Source organism: Branchiostoma belcheri, unplaced genomic scaffold, assembly GCF_001625305.1.
Source record: "Branchiostoma belcheri isolate BF01 breed outbred unplaced genomic scaffold, Haploidv18h27 scaffold31, whole genome shotgun sequence".
In the NCBI taxonomy this organism is placed as follows: Eukaryota; Metazoa; Chordata; class Leptocardii; order Amphioxiformes; family Branchiostomatidae; genus Branchiostoma; species Branchiostoma belcheri.
In genome coordinates, this window is record NW_017803921.1 from 1,680,672 (window position 1) to 1,704,584 (window position 23,913).

Here is a 23,913-nt window from a genome sequence, read left to right on the forward strand (position 1 = left end):
TCGTCCTTGTGGCTGAGTTTGCGGAGGAAGGCCGTTTCAGACAGGTTCATCTCAGCAGCGATCTTCTGTTGTTCGTCATCTGTTAAGTCCTGGTAAAGGCAAGTACATGCTACAGTTTAGCCACAGTGTTTCCTCTTGCTTTCAGTCTATGTCTCTTTGCTACCCCCCTCCTCCCCGAAAGTTAGGCTCCATTTCTGGAAAAACTGATTGGCGAACAAAAAATCATCGTTCAAAGAACTGGCAAACCTCGCACCATTACCCAGACTGCATTGTAAGCATGTCACGGGTAACAAACAGAGACAAACAGACGGACAAACAAAACAAAACAGATAGATTGAATCTTCAGCACCACACTCACTCCTTCCTCCACCAGACAGATGGCTGCAGGGTTGCCGGAGAACGGTTTGTCCGTGAACGCGTCGACCTGGAAGATGGGCAGCCACCTTCCCTCCGGACCAATCACGTTACTGTTGACGTCGCCGTTGAAAGTGACGTCACCGTTGCATGTTGCTTTCGTGACGTCACAATTGCACGAGGTGATGTCACCGTTGCACGGTGTCTTGGAGACGTCACCATTGTATGCTGTCTTGTTGACGTCACCGATGTATGCTATCTGGCAACTTTCACTCATGTTTAGTTCAACTGTTGATCTACAATGAAAACACGTTTCCTTAAAAATCATATGGGTAGATCGATACGAACCTCAGGTAAGACAGCGCCGGTATCACCGTTCCAACTACGTGTACAGTTTCCAAACATATGAGGAGGATGCACAGTGACACGTTGCCATTATCTTGTAATGATCATGACTTAAGCTTCTTAACATACCATAAGGATCCTACTATGTGTGTGTGTGCCAGTGTGTCCAAGATGAAACTCGTAATCATTTTCAAAGGGCATAGTGACACAGACAGACATCGAGTGTCGACTCCATGATCCAAGATCTAGAGTGGCCGACCCTCAGAGACCGTAGGAGGAGAGCCAGGCTCACTGCATTTTACAAGTTTCATACTAGTGGCAGTCTCATCAAGGCCGATGCTTGCAAAGCATACAAGAAGCACAAGACAGACCCACCCAGCAACCTACAGGGTTCCTTCCTGCCGCACAGAGTACAGACAACAGTCCTTCTTTCCAAGGACGATCCGGGACTGCAACTAGCTGTTTGTCTGCAGAGGCTATCCTCTCCCCCACTCTGGACAGCTTCAATGCCAAATCCTGACCCTGCCCTTACCTTCTTACTGAGCACAAAACACGAGACAACTAGCATCACCCCTTACAGTCTACATGAAGACCCACTCCCAGCATGCAGTTTCAACCATAGGCGACAGAATATTCAAAAATGTTGAGTGGTCGCCTCAACCAAAAGAAGAAGATGATAGTGTGACAGCAAAGTGAGAATGGTAAACAACAATTGCCGTACGGATCATTCATGAAGGAAGTTGCAATCTCTATATATAGGCCGCCTACCGTGACCTCATGGATTAAAACAAATACGATGCTTGGAGTTAGATAGAACAAGGAGATTTTAACTCCATGGATAGAAGCAATATTTTCCGCTGCGCTCTGTAATATTTGCAACGGTAATTAAACACAGATCAGTTCAAATGTGTAAATGAAACTTGTTTTGCACATGTACCAATCATCTGACCGACTAACCCATTTTAATATATAGTAGAAACCTTGGCAACCACTTTCCTCAGTCTCTGAGTCCAGGTTTGACAGTAGCAGTAACTTAAAACGATCGACCTAAAGTACACAAAGAAATCTTTTCCCGAGCTGTCTACTGTATAAAGACATACCTGTTTAACGACGGTGATGTTCAGTACAGGAAAACCTGCCAGAGTCCGCAAAACTGCGACCACGCGGGCGAAAACCTGTCCGACCACAATCTCTTGAACATTGTTATGGTTATTTAGATCGTCCCATTTTCACAAACAAGGGGGTGGCTGGCTTGGCAAGGTGTTTATTTTTATCTTAGTTATTGCGATTTTGGCCATCTAATCTACAGCTAGGAGCATCTCACATTTTGCAACGCTATTAGATTGTCCCGATTCTGCAATCAAAATGCCTCAGCTATACTAGTAACCTATCGCCCACGAGCACTTGGGTGGTTCCAATAAGTGAATAACAAAGTGATAGACGTGCCCGAAATAGATACGCAAAGTGGTTTGTAATATGCAAAACTTAAATGGATTTGGACGCGAACAATTGATAAGACACAGGGTTAGAAAGTTCTTTCAATAAATCAGCATTTCCAGAGTGGAGAGACTCGTGTCATCTAGGGTAATCTTGGTAAATGGTTTCAAACTTAACCCTTGTCCTGCTGGCATTCCTGGTACAATATTTTTCAATAATTTCATGTCTTAATTAGATCATAGACCCCCAATTTTTTTGCCCTGCAGTGGCATAGTTTCTTCCGCATTCGTTGCGTTTCGCTGCGGTGTGATGCGTTGCACGAGAAATACCCCCAAATCGTACATATACAGGGTGTTATATAGATGGTACTGTATGTGCCGCGCGACATATGTTGTGCACAGCAGGACAAGGGTTTCAAGAAGCGAAAATAGTATCATGGAAAAGTACCCGGCAGGACCTGTTCTTTTCGGCGGGAAACTGGAGGTGGTTGTCTTGTTACCAGGTCATCCTATTCTTATCTCCTCTGATCAATTGCTGATGACGTTCTTTCTTTTGTACTTCATTTTTTTGGGGTTTAACAGTTGGTGTTGTACTTTTGTCGCCAACATCACTGCTGAGTGCATTTCGGGTTGTTTCTCTAGTGCTCTGACAGTTTGTTTCCAGTATTCAATACACCCCTCTTACTTTTTGGTACGTCCTGTCTAGACAAATACTCTCACTCTCTGTCAGTCGGTCTCAGAAGACATGACTAACTGCGCACTAGTAACCCTTAATGTAGTTTTGTGACCCTTTAGGAAAAGGGTGCTGTCATACCCTAGCAAGATTCTGTATGAACAACTATGTAAGAGGTGCTAGTGTCACGGAAATGAAAAGAAACCTACAGTGGACCTCACTGGAAGACAGAAGAAAGATGTCTAGACTATGCATGATGTACAAAATGAATAATAAACTGGTGGATGTCCCAACTACTAAGTACCTAATACCAGCCCGGAAGAGAACAAGAAATAGCCACGCATTCAAGTACCAGAGTTATCAACCAAGGATTGAGGTGTTCAAGAATTCATTCTTTCCTAGAACTATCGCAGAGTGGAACTCACTGTCACCAAGTACAGTAGGGGCATTGTCAATAGATAGCTTTAAACAATGTCTAGAGCTAGAAGTTCAAGGGTTAGGTGTAACAAGTCGATCGGTGTAATATAGCCAGCTGCCGCCGCGCCGCGTGCCTGCGAAGCTGGTGTGTTACGCCGGAAGGCGGTTATACCGGCTATACAGATGCAGATGCAGATGCAGAAGCAACAGAAGGCCACAGTTTAGGCTCCACATCATGTGAATAGTTTCTTCTTTCATTGCAACAATCTTCAATTTTGTATTTTGCGATCATCAACACAAAGTTCTGTAACTACGTAAACTCCACAAAAATGATGACGGCCCTAGTTACAGTTCTGTAACTATGTAAACTCCACATATAATAATGACGGCCCTAGTTACAGTTCTGTAACTACGTAAACTCCACATATAATGATGACGGCCTTAGTTACAGTTCTGTAACTACGTAAACTCCACATATAATGATGACGGCCTAAGTTACAGTTCTGTAACTACGTAAACTCCACATATAATGATGACGGCCCTAGTTACAGTTCTGTAACTATGTAAACTCCACATATACAGTAATGATGACGGCCTTAGTTACAGTTCTGTAACTACGTAAACTCCACATATAATGATGACGGCCCTAGTTACAGTTCTGTAACTATGTAAACTCCACATATAATGATGACGGCCCTAGTTACAGTTCTGTAACTACGTAAACTCCACATATAATGATGACGGCCCTAGTTACAGTTCTGTAACTATGTAAACTCCACATATAATGATGACGGCCCTAGTTACAGTTCTGTAACTACGTAAACTCCACATATAATGATGACGGCCCTAGTTACAGTTCTGTAACTACGTAAATTCCACATATAATGATGACGGCCCTAGTTACAGTTCTGTAACTACGTAAACTCCACATATAATGATGACGGCCTTAGTTACAGTTCTGTAACTATGTAAACTCCACATATAATGATGACGGCAGATATCATCATGTGCAGCGCGTATGTCTCTATCCGGGGGTACTTCAGGCCGGTACAGGTCAGGTTGTCCCGGAATAGGTTGTGCATGGTCCTCATGTCACGGTACCGTCTGGGGAGGGAAGGAGGGATGAGATGAATGAATGAATGAATGAGCACATTAATGAGTAAATTCATGAATGGAGAAAGGATGGTCAGACGGAGACAAATATGCAAGAAAGAAGAAATGAAGGAAGGAAGAAAAAAAACAAAGAAAGAAAAGAAAGGACGGCTAATTATTTTAATCATATATTCATACTGAAATAAAGAACATTAATTTATGATTCTTGAACCTTGAGGGAACCTTTGAATTATCTGTTCAAGGCTCAAGGTCAATTTATGATATCGTAATATATATACCATGTGAAATACAAACTATAGCACTGTTAGCACAGGAGTAGTGAGGTGACCGAAACTCCGGTATGATACCTGTTGGTTCGGCGGTATTTCTCGTACAGCGGGTCGGGCTCGGCAGACTTGTTGTGCCCCACGATGACGAACCGGCACACCGCGACCCGGAGCCGTCCCAGGGCGGCCGTGAAGAACTCTGCACCGATTCAAGGGAATAATCTTAGAACAAATTGTAACTTTTTTACATACCTAGTCCCTATACCAGCGTTGAAAGCAGCACCATTTTTTATTTGAAAACATGGGTTCTCTGCGATCATACCTGGAATTTAAATACATGTAAACGTATAAATGCTTCTCAGTGTTATCATTGAATATCGCAGATTACTACTTTATTAAATCTTTATTTGTTAAGTTATCTAAGAATCTTCTAAAATTGTGCAAATAGTGCATTCAGAAGTATGTAATGGAAAATATGGCGGTGCTACACTGTTACTATAAGCCCCTGATGTTACATTTGCACATTGTGTATTTACCTTGATGTCCTACCCTAGCCTGGGCGGGGTTCGGATCAAAACCAACCGCCTTGACTTCAGCCGTGGACGCCAGGAAGAAATTCTCGGTGTGGTCCGCCGCGTAACAGTCTGGAACATGGTTGTTATACATTGTACTCGTGAGTGAAGTCTCATCTGGCTAATGAATCACCACACACCTGCCAGGTACGATTTGGTGATCGTCTACGTCTACTAGTAACGTCCTAAGGCCATGTTGATTTGATTATATGGATGACATCCTCAGGGAGCCCCAAAACTGATGCGCGCGTGCGAATAAAAAAAAAGTTTTGCAAAAAAAAAGTTCTTTTTATTATGAAATCTACGTGGTCATGATCGAGGGTTGAGCAAATGGCACAGAATATGGTTTGGCGAATAATCTAGTCTTCCAGTTCATTTCTTTACAATTTCGACATTGATATAGTTTTTATTAATTTTTTTTTGTAACTTATGGTATATTTTTGCTCATTTTGCGACTGTTTTGTACGATTTACAGTATGGTTGAAAACTTTTTTTTTTGGAAACGGCCGAAAATTCATGCGCGCGCGGATGTCATCCATATAATCAAATCAACATGGCCTAATGGCAATACTGACTGGTTCTACATGTACTTCATACTGCAGCTTAATTGGTCAGCTACGTACTACTAAATGGCTATAGTATCCAGAAACGTGGCTATCTAGTTCTATGCATGGATGTGTTAGGGTTAGGATCAGGCACGGATCTGGAAAGTCTCCGTGTTTCAAAGATCGTAGATTTGCTTAATACGCGTGTGGAGTATTCCAAAACCGTGCCTAACCGTACTTAGTACATGGTTTTGGATAAAGCACGGCTCTGCATATATACAACAATGGCCATGGCTTGTGTGGTTATGGTGCAGTGCAAAGTCAGGTGCAGTGCAGCGTTATGCCCCAACCACCACACTCCAAGCATTGCCGTAGAAGTAAACGTTTCTAATAACAGTGCCGTGTACCAGGAAAACCGTCGATCTCGTGGTAATGTTTCCGCAGCTTCTCGAAGCAGGCGTACGTCTGGTTCCCCACCACCCGGATAGCTGACGCAAACTCCTCCAGATCCTCGTACGCACCGCTGGCCTGGGGGGGGAGGTGAGGTAACATTGTGTCCAGAAACTTGCCTATGTCTGAATGGGTTAGCTTTGGGATCATAAGACACGGTTCGTTCTGGATAGTATTTATCGTATCCATAACTGTACTTTGCAGTTCTATGCCTGAGTGGGATAAGTTAGGCAGGGTCCTGGACCCATTGTCTCCGCGCATCCAAAAACATAAATTCTGGATAGTCCGTTCAAAATCGGTAGGGGTTTGAACACGCGCAAATGCAAAGTGAGTACCTACCCACTAGACGAGTGCACGAGTTCTTTCAAGCTTTGAAGTCAAAGCTTTAGTAGTTGACAAAAATATAGCTCCAGACAGAGGCCTGGCTTACCACGTGAAAGTCTGTGTTGTCCAGGAGCGACATCAGGGTCTCCAGTTTGGTGGAAGGTTTGAGGTAGTGATCGTCGTCCATATACAGGAAGTACTCAGTAGTGACCTGAGACAACCCCAGGTTCCGTCCGGCGAAGAATCCCTTCAAGAGAAACGTCATAAAATCATCAAGTTCTTCACAACCACCTGTTTCACACTAGCTGACGTTTCGACGACTGGTTCATGAATCGTTCTACAAATTCAAACTAAAAAGTATCAAGTATCAAGATTGTAAACAACTAAAGTAAAAAGGTAACATTCAAAAGCAACTACATAATGTTTACCTTCGCACATGGTCTGCTCTGTTAATTCTTACTCAAACACATTCATGTATATGGTCAGACAGGAGTCTAAATCCATCCTACTATAAACTTGCAACATGATGTAACCCAACACTAGTTACCATGGTGACAGACGTCTGGTTCAGGTCATTGACCTTATTGGTTTGGAGCAGAAGAAGAGGAAACAGAACAAAAACAATGTTTTCTTTCGGTAAACATAATAAACACAACCGATAACATACGGCATAGTCCGGCATCCTGTAGTGATGTGTGAACTCTTCCTTAACGTCTTGGTATCTCTCCTTGGGGCTGTCGTCTGCTACGATGATTCTGGTACCAGGGTAAAACTTTCTGAAGCTGGCGATCAGCTGTCTGACGTGGTCGTACCGGAGAAACGCCTTCACTACCACAGTTACCCTGTCCTGAACTCTGCCTGGATAGAGGGTGGAAGACAGAAAACAATCTGATTCCAGGGTAGAATCTTCAATCAGCTGCCTGGCGAGAGAATACACTGACACCGTCAAATCCTGAACATTTGAAGAAAAATGCACGGAAACGGTTTTGAATCCTACAGGTTTAGCTTATAACAGAATGCGGTTCTACAACTGATCGTGGTGATACTGATGAGGGTGTACAAGTTTGCTGTACGTGAGTTGAGAGTTAAGTGTTGTTTTACTAGTCTCACCTGCTCCTTGCGGGTAAAGCCACGTGACCTGCCGGTGCTGGATGTGGATCGGGATGGTGGCGTTGAACTTGCCAAAGTAAAGTTCCACTGGAAGAACAAGGCGGTTTTAAAATGACCATTCAGTTGTTAAATACGGTGGGATACTTTTCATGATGATCGTAACTGCACCAAAGTATTGCTTTAACTTATTTGCATGCATAGAATACACGTTAGAAACACGTATATGTATGTTGATACTTCATAATAGAAGACCAGTGAGAGAAACGTACCTATATCCACCATGTTTCCGTCAAATTCCGTATTCTGGTAGACTATCTGCTGCAACTGTAGGTTGAGGCGGTCCGGATCCGGTGTCCGGATGACCAGGCTTGCGGTCTTCACGCCGGCCGCCCTGACGCCCTCCACAGCGGCCAGCAGTTTGAACACCCCTCTCCTGGCGAGGAGTTTCACACCAAGGTCTGCACCGCTGGACTGTTTCCTGCCATCAAACCACTCGATTCGAAGACCTGGTAAACATATTAGCATAAATATGACGTTTGATAATTCCGCATACTTTGATATTTAAGTGTCGGCTGCACATGACAAAGAAGCCAACCCCGTAAAAATTGCCGGCAACTCCCAGCACCGTATACGTAGAGATAAATCTGAGCTCTCGATTGTATTGTTACGAGGTTAACGCTAATCGCACAGCCACTAAAAGACAGTGATACATGTACCAAGGACATTATGTATGATGTCCATGTATGATGTACCTACGTACCTTCCAGCTGCACAGCCCTGAGAGGACGTACGTACAGGCCGTGTGCGGGGTAGCTGATGGGGGACAATCCGTCCACTTGGTTGTGGAAATCTTTAAAATCTGGTCGTCTGTAAAACGAAGTTAAGTGAAGTACTATAGTCCAAGCTTTTGCAACAGTCAGCTTACGACAAGTAACGGTTCTGAAAATTATGCTATACAGTGCGGCTCCATGTACAGTGGTGCAAATGGCATTGTCTTAGACCATCAAAAATAATGAAAAAGACAAGGCTGTGATTTCTCACCGTCGTGTGTATCTCTCCAGACTGGCACGTTGCGTTTTTTGTCTTTCTTTCCATTTTGCCTCGGAGAAGAAGTCCTTGTGCAGCTTTCCTGTACAAACACACGGCTTCTCTCCTAGGTACCTGGAGAAACAATGCAGCATTTCTAAGAAAGTTCTCTACAGTTTGTTGATTCGGGAAATTCTGACACTTAGGCTACTTGGGTCTTTGGCTAGTTGGCTGTATTCTTTGTATATTATTTCATAATCATAGTGTTTTACTCAGCAAGGAGAAAATATAATCCGAGTCCTTATATATGTAATTCAACGATTAACTAACCGTAGTTACCCAAAACTCTAAGGGCAGAAACATCAAATGTGCAACACAGTTAGAGCATGGTTTCTAAAATCTAGTGGTTTTGAGTTACATTAACTATGTGACATTTAAATAGACAATGTTAATGTAAAACGTCTATCTCTAACAATACTGACTCTGTAACACGAGGGTCCGATGGTAGATTGTTGTCGCCTTCATACCGCGAGACTCGCAGAATTGTCTTGATTTCGTATCCAGCTGGAGCCCCGAGGTTCCTGCCGATGTCCCTGGTTGTAACCGGGCGGTCTGTGTTACAGGTTAGAGCAGGGAGCCAGCACCAGAGGGTGGTCAAGGTGCTGTGAGGGAAACGTGACATTTGTCATTTGTTTTCAAATAGGGGTATAGTTCTAAAACATTTTCGCCAAGATCAACATCCTTGCCTTTATATAATCAATGATGTACTTATTCTTAAGTATCAAATTATAATGTCTACATTCCCTGTCTGTCCGTTTACCACTCTTACTATACTTATTACGTCTAAGATATAGAATTTTTATTTCACATGCTCCTTATGTTTTCTCATGTTTCTTAGGTTTGCGTTACATATATCACAGTTTGTTGGTGTTGGCATATGTATTCTCTGTTAATTTCTATCTGTTCAGTTCAAGTTGTAGTTGGTTTGCTTATAAATAAACAGATAATATTTTGAACTTCATCTTACATGTTACTGCTAAACCAAAGATGATACGGAGTCTGTTGAAGACTTACTTGCCGATGATGAAAGACACGATCGCCGCCAACAGCAGCGTCTTGTCCACAGCTGGGATGAACCTTGTTCCCATCCTAACATTAGTTAACGGCCATGATTAAACAGTTCAGTAAGTGTGTTTTCATGGCATGTAACAAATAAAATATACAAAGAATTTTTTTATCAAATTTAATGACAACCCGGCCCGTCCTAAGCTTTTTGAGTTTTGCTACAAACACTGTAAACACGTTATACCACCAACGTTAGCGAAGATAACAATGTAATATTGTACAGTACAGTACATGTACATGTACAGTACGGCTACGTATAAACGTATGTGTGGATATCTATCTCCTACCAGATTCACACCACAGAACTCACCTTAGCGTATTGTGCGAGTCGCAAACAGCCACAACATCATGTGCATGTATAATGCTGTAGGGTCGGCCATGTTGACTGCGACCGGCTTTTCCCAACTCTCACGTCCCGATACGACATTTCCACTTTTTCCTTGGGCTCCTACGTGTACGCGATCTCAAACATCTTGGTGTACCGAATACAAGTCCTTAATCAAGTTACCAAAGTAACAGAGAGCTCACATAATGTGCGAAAGAATATAAAGTTTTAGAGTCACAGCGCTCTAAAAAAACACTCTACGTGCATGATGTCAACAAAAACCGGTCTAACAAGTAGCTTAGGTGACCTTTGACAGTTTAGTACCATCCTAAAAGAGACAATAACGACAGCCGGGGAAACGGGTTTTCTTTACGGACATATAATAACCTTTGGTGAATTTCAAGTTACTCAGTTTTCATGAGCAAATACATACAGGAAAAGTCCTAACAAACTAGTCCTTCAATGACTTGGACTTAGCATGGACTTAGGTAGTTATGTTATATAGACTAATTCAAAATCACTACAAGCGAACTCTTGCGTTATATACTATTATGTATAAACAGAAATTGATTTCTCTTAGAAACAAGACGTCAACATGCCTACTCACTGAACTTTCTAAAATGTGCAGAACATTCTTGTCAGACCGCTACATTATGTGGGTAATCAGAGTACATGGTTCCCTCTGGGAGGCTCAGGACCTTTATCATCATCAACATGGCTTCCCCAGACACGAAATGCTGCTGCCAGATGCAGGATCGTAAATCGTGTAGAGGCTATTGTTCACTATGTTGGTCAGATATGCGTTGCTACTCTCCGAAGTACAATGTCGTTCCCCCAGCAATCGCAAGGTAGCAACTGTTCACAGTAATTTGAGCAAACAACTGCATTGTCAAACGTAAATCGCCATGGCAACTAAGACCAAACACTGCCTCGCCCATTGCCGTCACATATTTGCCCCAGACGACGAAACTGGGAACGCTGACCGGGCCCAGAACAAAGGAGCCGTGTTCTTTGTGGGTCCCGGGCGTGTCTTTTGCTGGCCGTATACTTTCAGCACAACCGTGACCTCCTGTAGCCAAAGTGCTTCCCAGGTACGTATCTATGTCTTATGGTCAACTAATAAGACTTATTTGTCATATTTTGTGGACTGAAAAATAAAACTACCGAGCAGATCTTTCGTTGATCTTTTGACCGCTGGTATCAGACAAACAGTTCTTTTATAAATTAGCAGACACCCTATGGTGTTGGGTAACATTCGTGTAGCAAGTGTTGCACACCATGTTACACCAAGGAGCTTGTCCTTGGTTACACAAAGATCTGTCCAAACATTGAAGTTGGGGTTGGACTAGTACATGGGTCATCCCAACTCTCGAGTTGGGGCTTAGTACAGCGGGGCCATGCACAAGATCACAACACAGATTGTATTGTGACGTCACTTTCACTTTTAACATTGCCCCCCTCCCACAGCTGCACTGAGCCCTGGTTACTGATCCCAGTTAATTGACAGAAATGTTTTCCTTTGCAGGAAAATGGATCCAATTGTTCGACGCCCAGCACAAGCAGACTTACCTGAAAACGACCCTGTCAGTTTTGATCAAGGAGTATTACAGTGGATTTCCAAAAACTGTCCTGATTGGAACAAAGCAAACATCAGGACGACATATATGATTCCACCCACCTTTCCTGACATCAACAAAAAGGAGGAGCTAAGAGGGCAACTCACGGAAAAACATGTTTTTGACATTTTACAGGAATTTGGGGAGAAAAAAGAGCAGTCAATGTTTGTTGTGCACTCTTTTGATTTTAAGGAGGTCGTTGAGGATTGCCCTGATGGAGAAACTGACTTTGTGGTCATTCATCGAACATTAGGTGTTATATTCTTCCAAGTGAAGGCTCGTATTAAAACTTGTCATGTCTTTGGCGATGCAATGTCACAACTCAAAAGAGATCAGGCGTCTATGGCCAGTTTCCTAAAGCAACATCGACTCTACCTCGGGAAACATGGAACAACCATTGAAGCAGAGTTAAAGAAGTGTCAAGGCTTCGTTGTCATGCCAAACTGCCCTAGAGACAAGGCTCTGGGTAAAGACGGCTGTTTCAAAGAGGACATCCAGTCAGTGGCAAACTTTGAGAAGTGGTGGCAGGAGAATGTGCACAGGACAGAGGTGTTTTCTGAGGACATGTATAAGCTGATGGCTATGCGGTATGATAAAATATGCACACATTAATTATTGCACACACACTGTAGTGTACATGTATATTGTTTGAAAGTAAAATGTATTTTGGGTGGTGCTATGTATGATTTATGCTGAGTTTGAATGTTTGGATTTCAGAGTGAGTGGGCAGAGATAAATGTGTAATGGTGACCTCAAGTATGAAAGTTGCAGCAGGATGTGGTGAGAGGTTGTCAGGAATATCATAGCATGTTGTAACCATGGCTTAGACTATTCTGCATAGAATTAGAAGTGAGCATTGGAGCTTGAATAGCGTAGATTCCATTGATGGTATTGTACAATGTATATAGTGTCATTGATAATTGCACATTATCATATTTATGTATTGTCCATGATTGCAGGTTTGTAGGCACTCGTGTCGGCACTGAGTCCTGTCTGCTGAAAGATGTGATTGACAAGACACACAGGAGGATCATGCTGTGGACAGAGGATCAGCTGAGAATCATGACAGAGGGCGTCCCAAAGCAGTACATCACGGGGCCAGCGGGCAGCGGCAAGACCCTGCTTCTACTGAAGAAGGCAAAACAAGTAGCAGGTAAACTAAAGGCTCATGAAAGAATCCTGATCATGTGTTTCAACAGACCACTTTCTTTGTATTTGAAAGCTGAGTTCAAAAACTTCCCCACTGCAGGAAAGGTAGAAGTCAGAACATTTGCGAAGATCTTGCAGGAAATAAAGGAAACAAGAGATTTACCAGAAGATGACGATGAAAAGAGGAAACTTGTTTCTGACTGTATTCAGATTCTGTATCGGATGCAGTCGAATCCAGACCTGAGAAAGACATACAAATATGAACATGTGTTTGTGGATGAAGGGCAGGACATGTATGGGCTGTGGGAGAACCTTGTTAACTTACTGCATCATGATGTTGTAGGCAGTAATGAGGAGAGACGGTACAAGTGGGTTTTCTTTGACAACAGCCAAAGTGTTTACTTTGGAAGCCAAAACTACATGCCACAAAAGACTGTTGACAATACAATGCATCGAGTTGTCCGCAATACTTTCAACATTTTCGAGTGTTCCCGGAAATTTTTGTCTTCGGACGTGGCTGCAGAACTAGACCATGGCATTGTTGGAAAACAAGTAAAATGGATAGACAGCCTTCCTACTGTTACCTTCCACATCTCTCCCAGTGATGTGTTGGAGAAGGGAACTGAGTTAGTGATGCAGGAAATAGCTGATCTGGATAGTAAGTCAGTAGGAAGGTCTGACATAGTTGTTCTCACAAAGGACGTGAAAGAACGAGATGAAGTATGTAAGATATTTAAGAATGGTTACAACATTCTGACACAAGATGCAGAAGAGGCCATTCGACCTCCAAACAAACCTGCCATTACTGTTGATAGTATCCGAAGGTTCAAGGGGCTGGAGAGAAAGGTTGTCATTTTGTTTGACCCCCCTATTGATGAAGAAAGTAGCGTCATGATGGACCTAAACTATGTTGCAATGTCTCGGAGCTTTTGTTATCTTGTCATTGTAACAAGCCAATATAAGAAACAGAAGTATGATGAAAAGTTTGCACCAAAAGATTCACCCAGCAGAAAAAGAAAACAGAAGAGTGGAAAGTTCTCACCAAAGAAGCCAAGAAAAGAAACAGATTAGTAAAAACTCCACACTGAAATTGATAGAGGCAACTGACATTTAATTCTGTACAATTTTGTATGCAAAGGATCATACACATTTTGATATGTAGATTTAGCTAACATCACAATTTTGACATATCTGATTGTGAATGACATTTATAAAGGGCCCTTCCTCTTATTCCTTGAATAACACATGAAATTGCAAGGGGCATATGCATAAATATTCTTGGTAGACAGCATACCTCCAATACCATACAATGCCATGTACTTCCTCTACAAACACCTGTGTGATTCACATGGTCAGGATTCCTATGAGTATAACAATGCAGTTAAGTTTCTTTTGACAAGTATGACAGCCATGATATTAGTAATACAAATACTAATAGTCTAAGAATTGTATACAATGGATATTTGTACAAATGATACTTTTGCTATTAATTTTAATTGTATTTGTAGAATGCAGAGATGATATATTTGATGGAGCTTGTCTTTTAAATGATTTGATTACTATATTGTACATAATATGGTTCGCCTGTATTCGGATTGTATCTTATCACTCTACTATTAGACGTTACATTCCAGATTTACTTATCGCTACCTGTACACATTGTCAATTAATGTTGTATTTTGTGGTTTGACAACTTTTCAAGGTCCGTACTTTGTATTGTAGTTGACCATTTAAGAAATTGTAGTTTTAAAGTCACCATAGCATTAGTGTAAATATAGCAAATTGTAATATTTGCTTTTATGAAAGAGGACCTGCTTTAATAAGAGTAGCCAATTTGTGAGAAAACAAGTTAAATATTGTAGGATATTTTCAGAAAACACAGATGATTTAAGTCTGGTAGGATCTATATCAGGTGATTTAAGTCTTGCAGTATGTACATGTTTGTAACCAGATGATTTAAGTCTTATAGGATGTAACCAGTTGATATGATAATGTGTAGGTTGTACTTAATATATTTTTTGTGGTACAATATGACATATCATTGCAATAGCAGATTAATATTAGTCAGCTATTTTGTGTAATATCATTCCTATCATGTATTATGGAAATGTTACTGTAGATAACTATTGATAATTCAGGAAGTGTCTTATGATTCATAAAATAACATTATCAGAGATAATCTGTATATATGAATCTGCTGCCTTTTAGAGAGACAGTATGCACACTTCTGTATACTGATACTAGTACCCAATGCCTGAGTATAGTAATGTGTAAATCATTTAGGTAAAGGTAACCCAAAATACTGGAACATCAATGTACAGGTACTGCAAGTACCTCATTAGAATTACACTCAAGTATATACATGTATAAGTTTCTTGCATTGCTACTAAAATGTATATTGTACTATAGAGCTGTGTACCGGTACGCAGTACCGATACTGTACCGGAAAAATTGATTAGGTACAGGTCCAAAATACCTAATCCCTCAGTACCGGTACTGTACCTAAACAATTTCACACCAATTTTATGCCTGTTTGTGACCTCAAATGTTTAAATAGCTGGTTAACAATGGGTGCCTGTGTAAGGACAGTGTGTTCATGAAAACAAAAACATCTTAGTTTTGCCTATATTTTATCTGAGCATTCGCCATAAACAAAGAATAAACCTTAACTATCAAGTTTATTTATGTTTTTTTGTTATTGAAGGAGTTCAGAAGAGCATATAAATTGGTCGAATTGTTCAGGTACAGGTTCAGGTCCGGACCTGTACCTAAACCTGTGTACCTGTACCTGTACCTGTACCTAAAATTTGTTTAGGTACACAGCTCTATTGTACTAGTATTTGAAATAGGATTTTCTGTTAAAGATGTAGATAATATTATAATTCCATTATATGATCTCATCAATGTATTTCCATGTACCTATTTTTCACGATTGATATCGATTAAAACACAGAGACATCTTGTCTCATCAACATCACAAAATTTATGTGCTCATTTTTTGCATAGGAAATGTCATGATTGAAGAAATAAAAAAAAACATCCCTACACCCCAGCTACCTAGATTAAAAGTGCAGCTGCAAAAATATTTTTAACCGCTAGAGGCGCTCATTGACATACATACATAACGTTACATACATACATGTACATATTGGGGTAAAATGAACACAATGCTTAGTGGTCCGTCACACTGTCAATGATTCTGCATCTTGGAGCACAATGCAGCAAACTGGACATTCGTGATGACTATACACAGTGACACTTGTGCTTTTGACCACTTCTGGATACGGACCACTTACAATTGACATTGTCTCGTACATATGTATGATGCTGTACATTTTACGCCAAAAAGTAGTTACTCAAGCAACTGGATATGATTTTGAAAACGTCAAAGATTTTTGACGTTTTCAAAATCATATCCAGTTTCTTGAGTAACTACTTTTTGGCGTATCGTATTACCTGGATGTCTAACCTTCATCGACGTATTTTGTATCAAAAGTACATTCTATAGTTGAGAATTTAAGACGTTTTCGTCAATTTTTCTTTGTATTGATTGGGAAAAATGAATGAGTGAGCGAGAGAAAGATCACGAGAGAGAGATTGATACACAGATTTTGAAATAACAACAAAGCCCCTCCCACCCTGGCCACCCCCGGCGTGCGAATGTAACCTTCCAGCGTCCCGACTGAATGAAGTCGGAAGGTGCCAAACGTGTGGCGACTTTCCGCCCAAAACTTCGCACGAAACACACCACAATTCCGGCATTTCTACAGGAAACCGGGCAGTTACATGTCTGAAACTCAGGTATGTTATGCATTAGGATATTTTCAAGCTCTTTCCAGCCTTGTGGTGAGTTTTCTCGCTAGTTTTTACCGCTTGGGCGTTGTTTTCGAGGAAGGCAACAGATGGACTTCGTTGTGGTGGAAAAATGGCGGCACACTTAAAAACTTTTCTCCCGTGTTTGTGTAGGTTTGCCACCTTAATTCAGCCACGATCCGTGTCTTCTCGGGACTGAACTTGTGCTGAAGGCTGTTTTCTGTCGTGTGATTTTCGCGAGGACATGGCGTCTAATGGGATGCAGCGGTCGCTGTCGGTTCCAGCCGGGGACATGCAGCGAGGTGTGCCCGCCCAGAACAATAGAGCCACGGCACCAGGTGAGATAGGAGCTCCGTTTTCATTCAGACACTTATAAGAAGGGAAATAAACGCCTTAACGTTGTCAGAATACTTTCATTTCTTAGAAGAATGATCTAGAGTGGCTACCATCAAATGACATTATCGTAATTGGCCTTGCGATTTCGTGTTTTCTCTTGTACTGTAGATTTCAACAACAAATCAACAACTTGGATCACAGGAATCTTCAGTGTAATTTCTTTGCGTAAAGTCATCACCGTTATTACCTTCGCCAAGAAGGTTATGTTTTCAGGGGCGTTCGTGTATGTGTGTGTTTGTGTGTGTGTCTGTCTGTAAACACGATAACTTGAGAAGGCCTTGATGGATTGTCTTGATACTTGGTAGGTGGGTAGGTCTTGATGAGACCTCAAAATGATTAGATTTTGGACCCCCTAGCGGCTTGTTATGGTATTGCAGCTGAACTTCCGGTTTTGATATCTCATGATCTAGACATGCTATGGTGATGAAATTTGGATGGTAGGTAGCTCTTGTGCTGGGGAAGAAGTGACGTGAGTTTGGGCCCCCTAGCGGCTTGCTCTAGAACTGCAGGGATATATTCTTGAAAATATTCAAAAGGGGATAACTCAAGAACCGATTGACGGATTTTTGGTATGTAGGTAGCTTACGCGATGTTTAATATAATTATGTGACAATTATGCAAATATGGATGTAATTTGCATAATTTATGGGGAAATTCTATAAATCAGCTGCATTCCATGATAGGACAATTGAAGCTTGTGACATTGGTAATTGACAATGAGAGAAACACAGGAAGATATTGATTATGTTAATAATGACTTAATTTGCATAATTAATGAGAAAATTTTATAATTATGTAATGATAACTGCCTGGAATTTCATACTTGTGGTATTTGAAAGTTTAGTTGAGGTGAACATCATCAAACATAATTTATTCAAATCAGGACCTCATTTGCATAATTTATTAGGAAATGCTAGAATGCATTGTTTGTTAATATAAGACTGTCTTTTGGTTGAGATTATGATAAAATGATATAATTCATGAAAATTAGGTTCCTATTTCTTAAATCAGGGGGAATAATCTAATCTATAATTTGTCAGTCATAAAGATTAACATCATGTGGCGAAGGTATGAGATCGGGGAACTCTAGTTCGCTATAACTTTGCTATATAAACAGGCTACATCGTAACCTTAACTGTAATATTTTTTTGTTCGTTACATACATGTAGATAATGTCCCACAAAGAAGGACTGAATTGAGAAAAAAAAGTTTCTTTATTTGTATGACCTGTCCATGATGAAAAATGGACTGTTCATGAACCGTTAGGTAATAATTAACAAAGTTTAATGAGTTTGCCGATCACAAAATCATTACAAGGACATAATTAATTTGTGGCCCCCACTTAAGACTGCAGCTATGCCTTTGTTTCTTTCTCTTACTTGGGTTTAAAGTTTAACATATCCTGGTATTTTATGACATTTTCTTTTACTAAACTTTACAAGAAGGTTATTGATAACCACCTTGATCATATAAAAAACTAAATTAATGAGATATTTCTTTAGTAAAGCCCACTGAAAGTTTAAATTACACAGAAATTTGCAGGCATAGGTGTAACTTTATATCCTTATCATGATACCAGATCTTGGAGGTCAGTTTGTTTAGCTCCACTCCATTTGCTGAATTGTATCACTTGTATTGTTGGCAGTGACAATAATACTACCTTGTAGGTCTTACATTTCAAGGTTTTAACTTTGTTGGTTCTCCCTAGCCACTATACCTTGGTTCTGCCGACAAGAATGTCCGATTTTCGGCTTTGAGAAATTAACAGCATTCCAAGGAGGTTTTAGGAAAAAGCCTGGTGGATTTTTGGCGCCCCATGAGTATAAATTAGGGCACAAGTGTATGTACATAACTGATACTATACCCAGCTTCATTTAACACTCTTTGGTGGTACATGTATTATTGTATTGAAAAGTTTATACTGTAGGTATATATTAAAAAAAATGCTAATTTGTTACAATCTCTGGATCCTACATGTTCATCTTCTGAAATCTCTTGAAAAGAGATTGAAGCAATAAACACAGAAAAAGGACGGAGAATCCTAAAAACTCATTAAAAAAACTGCTACCATAACTCACCTGATTTTACAACTTTTTATTACTCAGATTTTGGATAAAAAAGATTATGTTCCTTGCCAATGGTTGGACAAGGAAAGGCTAGGTTCGGCAGGGTTTTTGCTCGAGTCGATTGGGTACCAGGAAACACAATATTCCTTTTCTTCGGCCTTAGTAACAGTTTGCTGCAGCCACCAAACTCTCAATGCCGTAAACAGCCCTGACTCTGACAGACAGTTTGTTACTTCAGTCACTGCCCTTTACGAGGGTCTGCATGCCCTTTTTCGTTAACCGTTATGGGCTATTTTAATTTACCGTTAATCGTTACCGGCCCGCTCTAATTCAACGTTAAGCGTTATCAGTATATTCATCGTTAAGCGTTATTGGTCGTTTTAATTCAACGTAAAACGTTATTTGTCATCCTAAATTCAGCGTTAAGCGTTAATGAATAATTCTTCGTTACGCCTAATTTTGCCTTTCAAAGTGCAGGAAAATGCGTCATTGAAGGTTCAAAAATACAAAATTTCCCGGGGGAGAATGCCCCCGGACCCCTCTTCATTGCTCGCGCCTTTGGCGCTCGACTCGTGCCTTCAGCGCTTGGTCCCCTTCGGCTCTAGCCAGCACCAGTTTTCCGTCAATTACCGGAAGTTTGCGGAGCGTTACAGAATTTTTTTACGAATCCGTCAACCTCTCAAAATGCGGAAAATTTCGTTTTTGAAGGCTTAAAAATCCTAAATTTCCCGGGGAGCACTCCCCGGACCCCCTTAGATTGCGAGCGCCAAAATCCATCGGTAAAACTTGGCGGTCAGAAAAAAGTCAAGCTGGGTAGAGCCTTGGCCGACGTCGACTCGGACTCCCCTTTATTTGTGGACAAATTAGGGGACCAGGGCAGGTGGGAAACACTGGGAACACATACCTTTAATGATTTAATACGTTCTTCATTACATGTAAGGTATACGTAATTTTGTCAGTGATCACCTTTTCTCACAAAGCGAGATACCAAAGCCAGTGCAGCTCGAAAAAAAGCCTGTCAATTTACCGTTAAGCGTTGCCGACCGTCCTGAATTTACCGTTAAGCGTTATCGGCCCTGCTGAATTTACCGTTAACCGTTGCCAGGACCCCCCCATGCAGACCCTCCTTTACCCCACATGGAAAAGTCAAGACCAGACATGGAGTCTGTTCAAGGTGACTCAGAATGTGACTTATCTCTAAGAAGTGCTGCCTTTCCTTAAAGAAATCTGGTTCCCATTAAGGATGATGTAAACAGGGTCTCAGTGGTGACTGGTTCTGAAGGAATCATGTGAACTGGGGTCGCTTAGTGTCAAAAGGCACTGCCAGGGCATAATCTAATAATATATTATATATTGGGTTTCTTTAATGTGATTTTCCTATTTCAGCAATTCATCTAAGTATTGGCAAGCTGTGTACCAATTCAGAGTGGAGAAGAAATCAGTCATTGATGACTGAGTAACTGGGGCATTATCCAATTTATTTGTTTTCCTTTTCAGGGGATTTCTAAATTTAGCAATTTCTGAAGAGTAAGTGAGCTGGCTATTTGTCAATATTTGAGAGGTTTCTATGTGGAAAATGTCAAAATGCCACATACAGTATAAAAAGGTATAGCTCTGGTATTGCACTTACATTATTTAGCATTATCCTTTATTTGTACAAAGCAAAAGTGTGCCCGTTGCTTATACATTTCCAAATCTAGAACAACAATTTCTGTAGGTACCAGTAATCTCCATGCATGTACATCATTTGGTGGCAAGGCAGTATCCATTACTATTAGTGCTTTATTGTTAGTGAATACTCCACTCCTCTGGTCGGACTCCTCTGGCCAATGGACGGACTCCTCTGGCCAATGGATACTGCCTTGCCACCGTATGATCTGCTTGGAGATTAGGTACCAGTACATTTGCTTTGGAAAGATGTTGAGGAAGACTTGAACTGTTGGGTGTGGTTGACTTACGAGAGCTCAGCTATGTGTGAGATGTGTGAAGTCCAAGTGCTGATGTCAGGTGTGGGCAGAGGTTGTCTGTGTGAAATGGTGGAGTTGGCAGATGTACGACCAGGTATGCTGTTATCTGTGCAGTTATCTCTTCAGGGATGTGGTTTGAGTTAAACTCTGATCTCCTCAGAGTTGAGGCTGGGTGACTCTTCTTTGTTAAGTGTTCAGATTCATCAACACAGTAGATAGCTGTAATTTGGAATCTCTTGGAACCTACGACAAATGGACAGTTTTAATGTACGTGTCACATGGTATTGCATGCCAGATTTGAACTTGGAGAGTGCATTTGAAATAAAGCTTTCCACATCAGTTTTGCAACATAGCTCTCGATGTGCAATTTACAATTTAATTATGTCATTATCTACTCGCTAGAAATTATATGGATCCATCCATAACTTTTGCATGTGCAGGCACACACATATACATACACATACATACACACAAACACACACGCACACACAATTGGCATTGAAAACATAACCTTATTGGTGGCGTTAAAAATGTTTTGGCATTCAGCTTTGGTGTAATGCTAACACCTTGATCAAATTTAGGTACCTACCACATTTCTTGGAAAGGGTGGGGTAACGATGTTATTTTAAGAATTAAATTAACCCCATCTTCATGTCCTTCTCACTTGTAATATACCTCTTGGCTGTGAACTTGCTGTAAAGTGTCGACCAGATGGTCTTTGTCAGTAGTGAGACTGGATGTCTGACTCCCCTGGTGTCTGTACTGTTTAGATAGAGCTCAGATAAGGCCCCATGTCTAGACTCATTGTTAGAGTCAACCTGACAAGAACAAGTCCACAAACATTCCTACAGGACTCAGGAAGACCACACAGTCTAGTTCGGATAATCATGGTATTAGCCAGGTTTTTTCTTCCTACACCAAACAATTATATATTTGTAGTACATATACAAAGCATGTACAAAGCCATTGATGACCTGAAACTGACAAGAACAAGACAGTGGAGAAACACTCCTCAGTAGACTCACTCAGGAAGACCACACAGCAGTCTTGTTAGCGTAATCATGGCATCAGAAAGTTCAGTCATGTTATTTTTTTACCCCAGTATGTCTAGTTGATATTATTATTGTAATCAAGGAATGGGCATGTTCTTTTCCTGTGTGTTTGTGTATATATACATTTTAAAACTTTATATCAAAAGTACAGTGTATATTTAGTCTATTAGTACTACTATTGTTATCTATCCAAACAGATGACCTTCCATCCTAATGCATATATATACATTGTTCATATACATTGTTATCGCCCTGACAAGTGTAAGTTCGCAGACAATTACCCAGGAATACCCCTCAGTGTGGTTTGTCTGTACATTTAACTGTTAGAGTTACCATTAGTAGTGAAGGTAGATTCTACAGCCATTTTGAGACCACACCAATTAAACTGTTGGTCCTCTTTTATGTACAGCATAATGCTTATATTCCCTCCCCCCTAAGTTATTTTTGGATTGCCCCTTCCTATGTGGTTACAAGTGGGAATAGCTTCCTGTTATTATGAGGTAATGTCGTAGGTAATGATTAACAAACTTGTTCAAACAAGCAAGAACAGGCACAAGGCCTTGTTCAGTTGTTGTATGATTTAATGACCCTAAAAAAGATGTCAAAGTTCTCTATTCAATCTCTTAAAATGTGTATCATAACATTGTGTATTCAATCAAATATCTTTCACAAAATTTCATTATATGTAAGGATTTAAGCAGAGGATAAAATGAAAAGTCAGTAATTTTTCAGACTAATAGTTATTTCCGTATCTTCTAAAATTGACAGAAATTCATTTGCTGTCCACAAGCTCCAGACTACAATGCAGCCCACCTCACCTACAAATACGGGTGAAACCAAAACCTCAGTAGGGATTTATAAAAAATTTTCCCCTCAGGGAAGTGGTGAAGTGGAATGACCCGTGTATGTACCTGATCCTGACCTATGACCCCTCTCCAGTGTGTGTTGTGGTGTATTGTTGCCACCTGTTGTGATCTGTTTGCTAAACATGTTGTGGGTCAGTCTTGTGCTGTTTTACACACTAGCTAACTAGCACACAGCAAGGGTGTGTGTACTCCAGTGTGTGAAAATGTCACTACAAAAAGGGGATTATCTGGAAGGTTTTATCATATATCATATCATATCATATATCATATCATATCATACTGTTATAAAATAATAAAGTCATAAAGATCTGTAGGCCTCCATCCTTCAATAGATACTCGCAGCAAATATGATTGTATGTACAATGTATGTTTCTCATGGTCATTCTGTATTCACCTTTATCTTTTTCTATCAGTACAAATCTTCAACTATGACTTTCTAAATCATGGTACAGAAATCCAAAAGACATGTATACCAAATTCTTATTGTTTACCTTAGCCGCGGCGACTGTTGCAGGGCTTCTCTTGCTTGCAGTCTTTTACATTAGCCCTAACAACAGTCGCGGAGCGGTGCATTGGGCCAAATGAACAAACATGCGTTTTACCGTGCCGGAACACTTTGAGACCGAAGTTTGCACGTCCCTAGATTCCTAACAGCCTCACCTAACGTGCCGGGGTGTTTTGCGTGTCAACCGGCCCCTGCGCGACTCGTACCGCCACTATTTGCGATCGTTCCCCACGTAAAACATAACAGTTGGCCGCCATTTTTGATTGGAATCAGCCGCCGGCAAATTTGCCGCTATGTTTCTGATAAGCTATTTCTATGGATCAGAAAAGTAGAGGCACATTTGCAAGTAGCTGATTCAGCGCGCGGCTGACCAAGATGGCGGCCACTCGGCTTATGAATACA

General features: G+C 40.9%; 3 protein-coding genes across 3 annotated transcripts in view; 1 reads left to right on the plus strand and 2 right to left on the minus strand.

Moving 5' to 3' along the window:
* LOC109474655 (phenazine biosynthesis-like domain-containing protein) overlaps positions 1-2,306 on the minus strand; it is a 6,218-nt gene extending 3,912 nt beyond the window's left edge. The window contains exons 1-2 of the mRNA XM_019775003.1: positions 1,800-2,306; positions 359-650 (exon numbers count right to left, since the gene is read on the minus strand). Coding sequence (XP_019630562.1) covers positions 359-631 — 273 coding nt within the window. The 5' untranslated portion in view covers positions 632-650; positions 1,800-2,306. The remainder of the gene's footprint in view (positions 1-358; positions 651-1,799) is intronic.
* A 2,717-nt stretch (positions 2,307-5,023) lies between these two features.
* Positions 5,024-10,356, minus strand: LOC109474463 (beta-1,4 N-acetylgalactosaminyltransferase 1-like). The gene is made up of 12 exons (XM_019774756.1): positions 10,067-10,356; positions 9,706-9,780; positions 9,114-9,293; positions 8,647-8,766; positions 8,366-8,472; positions 7,875-8,111; positions 7,606-7,692; positions 7,163-7,353; positions 6,602-6,742; positions 6,129-6,249; positions 5,141-5,248; positions 5,024-5,034 (listed from the first exon to the last, which is right to left on the minus strand). The coding sequence occupies exons 2-12, from the start codon at positions 9,777-9,779 to the stop codon at positions 5,024-5,026; spliced, it is 1,377 nt and encodes a 458-aa protein (XP_019630315.1). The 5' UTR covers position 9,780; positions 10,067-10,356.
* Positions 10,357-16,531: 6,175 nt separating this feature from the next.
* Positions 16,532-23,913, plus strand: part of LOC109474464 (SRC kinase signaling inhibitor 1-like) — a 73,447-nt gene continuing 66,065 nt past the window's right edge. The window contains exons 1-2 of the mRNA XM_019774757.1: positions 16,532-16,647; positions 16,813-16,997. Of these exons, the coding sequence (XP_019630316.1) occupies positions 16,904-16,997 (94 nt within the window). The 5' untranslated portion in view covers positions 16,532-16,647; positions 16,813-16,903. The remainder of the gene's footprint in view (positions 16,648-16,812; positions 16,998-23,913) is intronic.

Bases quoted from the DNA above. Each gene is read 5' to 3' on its own strand.
- LOC109474463 (XM_019774756.1), bottom strand. From the start codon at position 9,779: ATGGGAACAAGGTTCATCCCAGCTGTGGACAAGACGCTGCTGTTGGCG. The intron at 8,473-8,646 runs GTGAGAAATCAC...TTCGTTTTACAG, and splicing joins CTGGAGAGATACACACGACG to ACGACCAGATTTTAAAGATT. The intron at 7,354-7,605 runs GTGAGACTAGTA...CCCTCTATCCAG, and splicing joins GCTTTACCCGCAAGGAGCAG to GCAGAGTTCAGGACAGGGTA.